The sequence below is a fragment of the Juglans regia genome, chromosome 1 (assembly GCF_001411555.2).
Source record: "Juglans regia cultivar Chandler chromosome 1, Walnut 2.0, whole genome shotgun sequence".
In the NCBI taxonomy this organism is placed as follows: Eukaryota; Viridiplantae; Streptophyta; class Magnoliopsida; order Fagales; family Juglandaceae; genus Juglans; species Juglans regia.
In genome coordinates, this window is record NC_049901.1 from 20,885,197 (window position 1) to 20,897,151 (window position 11,955).

General features: G+C 36.3%; 1 protein-coding gene across 1 annotated transcript; it reads right to left on the minus strand.

Annotated features, from left to right (window-relative positions):
- Nucleotides 1-8,275: 8,275 nt before the first annotated feature.
- LOC109021325 (G-type lectin S-receptor-like serine/threonine-protein kinase LECRK1) lies at nt 8,276-11,054 on the minus strand. The gene has a single exon (XM_019003937.2). It carries the CDS (start codon nt 10,990-10,992, stop codon nt 8,617-8,619), a length of 2,376 nt encoding a protein of 791 aa, XP_018859482.1. The 5' UTR covers nt 10,993-11,054; the 3' UTR covers nt 8,276-8,616.
- Nucleotides 11,055-11,955: the final 901 nt, after the last annotated feature.

The window sequence follows — 11,955 nt, forward strand, 5'->3', positions numbered from 1 at the left end:
AATATTTTTATTTATTTTTAAAACAACGCATGAGAGTTTCGGCCTTCATAGGAAATTAGGATTTGAAATCCAATGGAATTAGGACTCATGCCACTTGTCATCCAATGGACCTTATGTTTATGACTTGATGAATCTAGATGGAATTGAGGGAGGAAAAGTGAGAAGGATCTAGGGTTTGGCCTTACACGCCTCCTATAGGAAATCATCCATTTTCGAGCCATGTATCACATATGCAAGGAGATTTGCTTGTAGGAAGAAGGCTTGTGACACTTATCACTATGGGAAAAAGAGATTCTAGAAGAAGAATAATGAGGTTATGGGAAAGTGGAGCCTAGGGAAAGCCAAGAGGCCTTGCACGAAAACCATGGAGAAAGGGAAGAAAATTTTCTTGCTCTTTGCCATGTGTCATTCATGCAAAAAGGTAAGAGATGATGTTTGCCTTAGGAAGGGGCGAACTCCATATGGAAAGGAAGGAGCCACACACCTAGGGTTCTAGAAGGAAATCTTGGTGGAAATATTTGAGATGGACGTCTAGAGCAAGGATGTTTGTGCATATTTTGACCAGCCACATGCTTGTCCAAAAGTTGGGTGAAAGAAGATCTTCTTAGGAAGTAGGGCTGAGCAAATATCCGACAATCCGACTCTGAATCCGACTCCGCATCGGCTTCACTCCGACTCCGCTCCGGCTCCGACTCGAAGGTTTTTTCCCCTTGGAAGTCTGAGTCGGAGTCGGATTCGGAGTCACTGATGAACCAACTCCGGCTCCGCTCTGATCCGACTCTGACTCCGCCTCCGCCTCTGACGTGGCCCTCCGACTCCACCTCCGACGTGGCCCTCCGACTCCGCCTCCAATTTTATACATATTTTATAAAAAGATGTGTTTTTCTATATATTAATTATTTAAATTTTATACAACTATATCTTATATAGTTAGTTAAACTCAATAATATACTAGTTAAATAATATATTTATACTATAATATATAGACTAAATTGACTAATAATAGTTTAGTATATGACTATAATATACTACTATAAACACTAAGATGCATAATAACATCAACATGTAATATTGTAATACTAATGAATAAACACTAATCTATAAATTTATAATAACATATAATACTAGTGTATAATAACTAAAGTATTATTCATATAAATTACTAATAGTATTAATTACTATATATAATTAGTAAACCACTTTAAGCCTATATATAAATTACTACATAAATCACTATAGTATTAATTACTAATACTATATTACTATATGATATTATTAACTATAGTGATATACTAGTATTAGACATTAGTGTACTAATACAATCAATGATATAGTTAGTATAATATATATACTAATACTATAATATAGTTATACTAAATTAAAATCACTATAGCAAATACTAATATATAATTATGTTAATCTCTATAACTAATAGTAATATTAATATAGACTATAGTTATAACTTATAGTATTATAACTATACTAAATCACTATAACTTATACTAATATAGTTATACTAAAATTTAAATCACTATAACTAATACTAATATAGTTATATTACTATAGGGTACTATTAACTATAGTGATATACTAGTATTAGACATTAGTGTGTTGTTTTATTTTTGAATCTATGTTAGTATGTTACTTGTTTTATTTAGTTGTATTTTTTGTTATAATCAAAAGTTTAATTAGTTTAGATTATAATGTTGAGAAAATTGAAATTTGAAAGCCTTTCATTTTTTTAAAAAAAGTGGGTCAAATATGAAGTTAAAAAAGACAAAATAAATAAATAAATAAATCCAACTCCGCTCCGACAAGTCGGAGTTAGGGTGGAAGCGGATTCTGTACGTCTCGGAGTCGGAGTCGGAGGTCAAATTCGACCTCCGAAAAAGTTGGACTCGGAGTCTGATGTTGGGCCCTCCGACTCGAAAGGGTCGATGCTCAACCCTATTAGGAAGAGAGGGAAGTTTTGGTAGCCACCATGCACAGACACTTCTCACATGCCACTTGGCACACATGCACACATGTAGGAGATTGAAGAATATCTCTAGCTTGACAAGGACCATTTAGCCCCAATATTCATTGAACTAAGACATGAAGTGAAAGGGCAAAATAGGAAGGAGGCTTTGGTTTTGAGGAAGGAGGCGCCACTTGTCCGAAAGGTCATATTATGTTTCCAATACAATCAAATGATGAGATAGAGGATGAGGCCTTAAAGTGGGACACCACTTGGCATCCATGCAATGAGTTTAGCTCATGCAAGAAGCTTTTTGTGTGTCTATAAAAGGGAGAAGAGCCGAAAACCCTAAGTCCTTTAGTCATTTTGTGATTTGCTCTTAAGGTGTTCGGCCACTACATTTCTCTCTAACTTTCTATCACTTTCTCACCATCCAAACACTCTCTACAATATTATATTCTCACCTAAACATTATTTCGAGGATAAGTAAAGCTAGAAGGTATTTCCAAAAGGAGAGCCATGGAAAGTATGAAGCCAACATCATCCTTCCAACACACACTCACGCACAGTTTTAAAGGGGTGAAGTTTCGGTTCTAGCAAGTACATCTAGAACTCATGCTCAAACACACACACACACACACACTAACTCTAGCTAGAAGAAGTTAGCTCATGCTTTGAGAGGTCTTCCATATAAACCTACGTTTTTATGCAATGGTTAGATTAGGGTTTTACTTCAAGAAAGATGGAGTCAACCCTACTTGTTTTAAGCTCATGAGCATGTTATTTTGATGAAAGAGTGTCACGAGCTTAGTGATTATTTGAAGTTAGGATTAGTTGTATAAGTTTTGGACTTGAGGTTATGGAGTCTTTTCTTGGAAAAAGAAATCTAGAGCACAAGACTCAATCACACAGGTTAGGAGTTTTCTTGAATGATGAACCTAACGATTACTATATGTATTTTCAGCTTGCTTGTTATCTATTATGGATTTTCTTTGTAAGTGAACTTCTAACTTGTACTTGGATATTTTGTATATATGTCATGTGAACTTGTTGGTTGCTTAGTTTTTTGTAAATGTTGTGATATTGATGTTTCTTCCATATGTTATAATCTCTTCTTAGCATGACTATCTAATGTATGAATAGAACGGCCTATGGAATGTATTCATGTTATGAAAAATGGAATAAGAAACCATTTTAGGGTTCATATAGCACAATGTTTGTTTTGTCTATAAATGTTTGTTGCATGACCGAAACTAGTATGGGACTAAGTTCAAGAAAATGTTTGTCTATGATCACTAAAGTGCTTAGGCCACCCATGAGTATTCATTGTTAAAGGTTTTGCTTAATACATTAGAAGATTCTTAGTTCATAAAAAAATTGATTGTAATACATGTTTCAAGTTTTAAAGTCTCGGCTATTACTATGGACTAGGTATGATCTTTTTGTGATTGAAGTTTAATGAGCTAAGACTGATTCATTGATGTGCTAGGACTTATATGTCTTGGCCACTACATGGAAATTATTGCATGATTGCCTCTTGATTAATATTGAATGTGCTAGAGTTTATATAAAGGAACATATTTTCATGTTCTAATATTTTCAAGCTGTAACGCAAAATGTATTGGAATTGCATGTATGAATGTCATATGGTTATGATGAAGCATTTCGGCATTGCATGTGTCTCATGAAAGTTCTAAGTTTCATTATCATATTGCATGCATTGAGATTGTAAAAATCTTTTGAAAGGAAAATAGTCTTTTTAAAGTTTTATCATGACCCCAAAGGCTAGGACGGGAAAATGTCATAGTGGAACTCCTCTGTCCTCTCAGGAGTGTTTAAAATGGTTTGGTAACCCCTGAGTCGTCGAAGTATAGTCAATGGATCTTGAATGGTTCCTAAAAGAAAAGGGTATCGAAACGGGATCACACCTAAAGCCAGTGGGTGCACTACGGTGAAGGTGAAAAGTGAACTCCCGTAATATGAAAGATTTAAAGTAAGACGTAGTCACCTTGGTCAAAGTGAGCAATGGTTGATGCGGTAACTAGCGGGGAACACACGGTGGATAGGAGAGTAGTGAGTTATCCATTCATATGTAAAAGTCGAGAAAGGCCTTCAGCTTAAAGTTATGTTATATGATCAAGAACCGAGCTCACAAGTATATTAAATGAACAAGTATGAAATGAAGAAAGAATGTTTTATGAAAGAAAGGGTTATGAAAGTCATGATTTATACAATGTCTTTTGAAAAGTCAAATGCATAAGTAAAGTCTCATGTCCATGCATTTATTGTTAAGTTTGCTTACATATGCTTACAATATCTGTTACACGTTATTTGTTTACTTCTTGAGATTTCCCGAAATCTCACCGTTGTAATTTCCCCTATCATTCACATTCTTGGAATGGTAGAAGCTGTGACGAAATGTCATGATTTATACAATGTCTTTTATTTTATTTTTTATGTTTACGATGGAATATGATTTTTTTTAAAAGTCGAGCCCAGCTACTCGACAATTCTATGCACGTTTCTTCCTCCTCTTTCTTCCTTTGGGTTTCCAACTTTCTATATTTATGCACACCTTTAATACACAAACCCACTCTGTACAGACCTAATACATGGACAACCACACCATTCCTACATGTTCTGAGCATCAACAACCAAAGCCCCTCCCCACGTACAATATATTTTGTCAACTGCCCAAGCCACTCCCCACGTACAATTTATTTTTGTTCTCACCTAAGGCAGGACTCTCTCTCTCTCTCTCTCTCTCTCTCTCTCTCTCTCTCTCTCTCTCTCTCTCTGTGTGTCTCTCTCTTCTAAGAGTTTCACTGCACAAGCCCTACCCCAGTCCAATGCCTTTCTCCTCCACCTCTGCCTCCCACCTCTGTCATGCACCTCCTACCAAACAGCTGCCTCTCAACTCCTCTCAGCAAGCCATGACATCAAGCTGCCGTCCAGCCCTTCACGTTGCTAACCATACATCCAACAGAGTCGATTGCGGTGCCACTACCATACGGATCCTTCGAGTTGCACTGTGCGCGCACCAACATGCTCCTCAAAGTCCAGCAACCAAGCGGAGGACCACCACTGGTTCCTTGTCTTCCCCTTCTGCAGGTAGGAACAAAACCACCATAGGAAGCCATGCTGTGACACTATGAACCACCAAAAATAGCCCTTGCCCAGCCTCTGCTTTTGCTCCTCAAAACAAAGCAGCGTGCCTTCTAGACCACACGGGTCCTCCGTCAAGCCCAGCCAAATGTGCACCAGAACCAGTTACTTGTGACATGCAACCCGAAAGAGAGAACAAGAATTCAACTAAGCACCGTTGCCTCGCTAACCACGATATCCAGCTCCACAGGCCACCAGCACAGTGCCTCCTTGCGGGAAGATCACGACCATATGTTCCTCCATGATAAACCAAGCCAAAGCCACAATAAACAGAAACCGAAGCGCCCCTAAAACATGGAACAACAACAAGCCACTGCAACGTGAAAAGACCCCAATGCTGCAGTCCATTCCTAATGGTAGAACAATCACACCATAAGCCTTTGCCTCCAATAATAACTGACACTGCCCAGTTCCTCCAGACATCAACACCAACGAGATGCCCTGTTTTCCTCAACAAAAACACAGCAAGTTGTGCACGTCCCCACAACCGTCACATGGCCATTGTAGACTATGAAGGCAACCAGCCACAGGATTTCATGGAGAAGCCAACCAAAATGAAAGCCTTGTCTCTAAGTCTCGGTCTCTCCCTCAAGTTAACACTCTCTCTCTCTCTCTCTCTCTCTCTCTCTCTCTCTCTCTCTCTCTCTCTCTCTCTCTCTCTCTCTCTCTCTCTCAGTGCCATGCCGCAGTGCTCACCATCGTCGACCTCTGCCCAGCTCACTGTCCCATCGCGCCTCTCATCCTTTTTCGGTGAGTATGCCTCCTTTGTTGCACAATTTTGGTCGGGGGTTCATTTTACTTTTGTCTAACATATATTCTTTTCCAGTTGTACCATACCCAAAGAGCACATGCCTGTTCATGTTTTTATTTTTCAAAACGCTCTTGTCAGTTAGATGGTTTCATATTGGACTGATTTTTATATTAAACTCATTTTAAGTGGACTTTGTTTGAAATATAAGATTTTAATTTTATTCTAAATGCTTTGAAACCGATCTATCTTACTATATGAGTTTTCCTCTATTTATATTGTTTAAATTTGATATAATTATTTTGTTAAGTTGTAAATTGTAAGTGTAGATTTGCTATTATAATTCAAAAACAGTTGGAACATTTTAAATGAGCTGATTACATATGAGCTTGATGTTTAAATTAGATTTGTTGTATTTTTCAAAAAACTATGTTAATGATTTTTAATGAACTTTATTTTCTTGTATTAAGAGACTAATGTATTATTTTAATTTGGGTTGTGTTTAGTATTTCTTAAATTAGGCATGACCTTATTCGGATAAAAATATTAGTCATAAACTTGATTTCATGGAAAATATTTAAAGACTTTAATTATATTACTTAATATTAATTTTACAATTTGATTTTAGTAGTAAGTTGTAAGTATTTAATCTTTTATTTTAAACACTTTAAACCTATTATATGAAATAAACCTTGTATGGTTTTAAATTATATATATTTAGTGGTTTGCAATGATTTTTAAGATAAGTATTATTAAAGATATTTTATGAACTACTATTGTTTAAGAAATTTACGATTTCCTACTACCTTATATGTTAGCATTATTAAATTATCATTAGAGAGAGTTTTAAAAAGGATCGAGTTAATTTTTGAAATGAATTTTAAGTTGTTTTGCCAAATTTGATAAAATTATATTATAATAAGTTAAGAATATATTTTTAATGACGATAGTATTTGTTAGATTTTTTATAACTATTTGTTAGATTTTTGATAACTAAATAATTATTAAAACCATGTTTGTAGTATGAATTCAATTAAATGGAGAGTTTTAGCAAGTCCTTTTACAAGCTTTGTAACGTTTAGTAATCGGTATAGGTGACAATTGATATTCATTCGGCATGATTGTGGAAAGATTTAGAAAAGTTAAAAAGTCCAGATAAGCAGGGTTCCTATGCTAGACTTTGCATAAAAGAAATGAAACGAAGTTGATTTTGAAAATATGCATGCTTACTTTGAAAAGAAACCTAAAATCAAACTCAGATATGTGTTCTACATATTTATGAAATCTGTATATGAAAGGAGTATTTTCTATCATGACTGATACAGACATGAGCTTATTTTGTTGCATTCCATCTTCTAAATTGTGCAAAAATAGTGAATATAAAATTTATGAAAATTTGTGCATGTAATTTGAAGATGTTCGAAAGTTTTTTTTGAATATGTGAAATGATCTGTTTTTGTTCAGTACTCTATTTTGATTTGATGTAACATTTGAAAACATTGACATGAATTTTTATTCTGTATCTGATTATAATTTGGTTACGATGTTGCCTCTGTTCTGTCTCTATTAAGGCCATATCATGGGTATAATAGTAATATACGGCCTCGCCACTGGTATAATAGTGGTTTATAAATCTACCATGGGATTAAACATGGTATATGTCCCCTCCATGGGTATAATAGAGGCATACAGCCACGCCACGGGTATAATGGTGGTTTATAACTTTACCACGGAGGTTAAACATGGTATACGGCCCCACCACGATGGTGGTTTATAACCCTACCACGTGGGTTAAACGTGGTATCTGTCCCAATGTGATGCTCTGATATGATGAAGATGAGGTCTCAAATTTTGATATGCCAAATGATTTTTGAATAAGAATGTTTTCTGAAAGTTTCGCTCTAATATTTTTGATAACATGCTTTGATTTTGTATTCTGAAAGCAAATGTTTTTGATTCTGCATTATGAAATTAAATATTTTGTTCTGCATTCTGAATTTTGAAAATGCTCATGTTTATATATTAGTATATATAATCTGCTTACTGAGTTATTGATAACTCACCACTTATCTCCACAATATTTTTCAAAAAATCTAAATATTTCAACTGATGATTGAGATTATGAAGCATAGGTGAAATGATTTAAGAATAGAAAGTTTCTATGAGTACTTGCATTTTTTTGTTAAGTTGTTTTGTCGTGTTCTAATGACTTGATATTTTAGGAGGTTGATTATATTGAGATAATTAGTTTGAAACAACAATAATTTTTATATGGCATTGAAATTTTGAAGTCATAAATATATTATTAAAATATTAGTTTAAATAACAGGAAATAACTCTCCGACCCCATTCGGGACCGGACATTACAGTGGGAGAGGACTTTACGTAGAGAGAGAGATAACGTGGAGAGAGAAAAAGAGTGTAACGTGAGAGAGAGCCTGACATGCTTCCTGGCGGTGGCTAGGCGGCTATGGTTAAACTGTGGGCCACCGTGGGGGAGGATGGAAGTGGGTATTGCAACATGGCTTCGGCTGATGCAAGGTGTGGCTCTCGGTTTGGCCATAAAGTCTAGGGCCGGTTTACCTAGTGTCCATGTTGACCAATCTCAAGTTTGGCCATAAACCATGCGTGTTACAGATAATAGGTAAATATATGGTGTTATGGGTTCAAACATACAAATATATGTATAGATCATATGAGTAGAATTATTATAACAAGTTTAACAAACCAAAAAAAAAAAAAACAATTACAACCCAGTTCGGGAAGCATCAAGGGAAGCAAATAGAGATGGAGGGACTGGAATATCCATTGTTCCTTCCAACATCAGGATCACACTCTTCATTGATGGACGCAAAGCAGGGTCTTCTTGAATGCACCACAACCCCACCTTCACCATTCTTTCCAGTGTTTTGAAGTCAACATTTTCATCAGCTTCCACAAGCTTATCCAACTCTCCAACCACAAAGCAATTATATACCCAACTAGAAAGACTTATCTCATCTGCCGTTGGGACGTTTACTTCTATACTTCTTCTACAACATACAATCTCCAAAAGCAAGATACCAAAGCTATATGTGTCTGCTTTCGCTGATATCAAGGCATTCTTTTGCCATTCGGGTGCAAAGTAGGAATACCCAGTTGTCTGTTTGCCTCCCATAGTCTTTCTTGATTGATTTGGCAGTAAATATAGCTTCGCCAGCCCAAAATCAGAGATCTTTGCTGTCCATGTGTCGTCCATGAGTATATTCTGTGGCTTTATATTGCAGTGGATGATATGGACTTCACACCCTTCATGCAGATAGAGGATCCCTCTGGCAACATCAAGTGCAATTTTTACTCGTTCTTTCCAAATGGGGCGTATCTCGGCCTTGAAGAGAAGATCTGCAAGTGAGCCATTGTGCATGTATTCGTACACAAGAAGCTTTCTAGAGCCCTCAATACAAAAACCAAGTAATTGAACCAAGTTTCTGTGATGAGTTTGTCCAATTGCAGTCATTTCAGCACGAAATTCCCTTTGCCCTTCTTCCACAACTTTCTCTAGCCTTCTAACAGCAATAGTTTTGTTACCTCCAAGCATAGTTCCTTTATAAAGAGCTCCAAAAGTACCCCTACCTAACTCTTCCTTAAAGCCATTCGTTGCTTTCTCGAGCTCTTTATAAGAAAATGATCGCAAAGCAAATTCTTCATTTAATCCCAAGTTCACATTTTCTGACAGCAATCTATACGTACGAACTTGATGCCTGTATCTGCAGAAACAACAGACAGCAAAGAGGAAACACAAGCATGAAATGAAACCCAAACTTGTAGCAAGAATCAAAAGTAGTCCTCTTTTGCTTTCGAATCTGATATTTTCCCTTGTCACTTTGAATAAGGCCGTAGTTGGTTGGCTTTGATCACTTTCAAGAAGGCCATATCGAAGTGGAAGCTTATATTTGGAGCAACTATTATTTCTATACAATACTGCCCCACAGTTACAATCTATCAAGCAAGAGTCGCGGCAATTTCCCTCCTTCACTGATATTACCACAAAGTAAGGATGATCCATCAACAACACATGATGGACCGGAAAGATACTATACAGCATCACTGGATCTTCAGTACCACGTCTGCAATCATTGTTATTGAAGTTCCTGTAGCAACCTAGGAACTTATTGCTGTCGTTAAAGAAACGAAATCCGGGAAAACACATACACTCGGCTTTCTCGCCCACGAACGAACAGTAACTATTGAGGCCACAGAAGCCTTTGACATAACATTGGTTGGGCAAGGCAGACCACTCTATCGATATACTTGAGCTATTATCTGATCTCTCAAAGTGGTGTGAATACAATCTAAAGATCCCATCTGCATCAAGTGTTGCCCGGTGAATAACAGCTCCATTATTCTTGTCAGGATATGAGCTATTTGCCAAAACACGTTGGGCAAAATCAGTACTAGTTAGCATTGCTAGAACGCCTTGACGACTAAGTGAGATCTTTGTAGTACTAGTACTGTAAGTTCCAGAGGACCAATAAGAGTCATCTTGTTCATACGAGCTGTTTATAACAGGGTAGGCAACGAGGTTTCCATCTGACTGCATAATAAGAGAAAATGGTCCACTCGATTGGTCTGATTTAGACACACTCGAAACTAACTCCTGGCCGATAGACAGATTCTGACATCCTAATATGGTGTCAGTTGGAAAAAGAAAGCTTTCCCAGATTATATAAGAATCATTTTTGTAGAGCACAAAGTTACCGGAATCAAGCATAGCAGCTGAAGCTGCAGGTTCAGGCATATCAGAAATGAATTTTTTAAAATCGTGTCCAGTTCGAAGCTCTAGCTTACCAGCTAGAGTAAATTCGAGTGTAGCATTTGAAGAGGTAGGTGGGTCATCTCGATTTGCCGTCCAGATGATTATCTTTTCGGTTTGATTAATCAGCCATATTCCGATTGCAAAACCGTCACCATGTGGATAGAAACCGAATGCAAAAAGGCCCGATGGTGAGAGCCATGAAGTACGGTTTGCACTGGGGGAAAGTGAAGAACCCAAGGGTATGGCGTTGGAGTTGTTTCTTTGGGCATTTGCGTCGAGAGAAAGTACGAGGACAAGCAGCAAGCGTAGATTTGATTTAGAAGCCATGAGATGAAGAGTGGGAGACAGACACGAGGATTATTAATGAGGCCAATTAGATAATCTTGACATGTGATACATATATATATATATATATATTAGTTTACCGTTTACTGTTTATTACTGTTCATTACCGAACCTTTTAAATACGTTTGGTTGTTGCTGTCATGTTCGCAAATACCACATGCTTGGGGTACCGTGAGTGTTGGTACCGACACTGAAGAAGGTATCGTCACTTCTTTTCCCAACCGACGCTTTTGTTTGGATTTAAAAATAAATTGAGATGAATTAAGAATAGTAATAAAATTATTAAAATGAGATTATTTTTTTTAAACATAAATTTCATATTCTTACACATCACTTAAAAATTATATGTTTAAATTGAAAGTGAGTTGAAATACTTTTAACTTTTTAAAGATGAAATAGATGTGAGTCCTCATAAATTATTACATAGTATTTTTAATAAATTTATTTTATTTATAAATATATTTATCCCCTTAAGTAATAATAATTTACAAATTACCTACCCAATTTTATGTTTTTAATATAGTGAATAATAATATTTTTTGGATTACAATATTATTTTCTAACAGGATTTTTTGTAAAATATCAAATGAAAATTGTTTTAAAAATTATTTTTTAATTGTTTTCAAAATTGTTAAATAATGCTAATATATATAAGATGAGGTACGGCGTCATGACGGCAGGAGGTGGGTCTGCCCATAGTGACGAGCTCTGCGTTAAGATGAGGGGTGCGTGAAGGGAGCTAGGTGAAGGGGTGGGTGAGAGCTTTCAGACTTCAGAGCCTTCATTACGCCTGTATAATGGAAATAGTCCCTTAAAAAAGTAAAAAGTAACGGTCAAGTCATTTTGTCGCATATGAAAACACATCAAAACAATTCCTGATAACATCAATACACCGTTTAAATTGGAAAGGAGTTTTCCATACGGGAGTTGAGATGTACTGAAGCC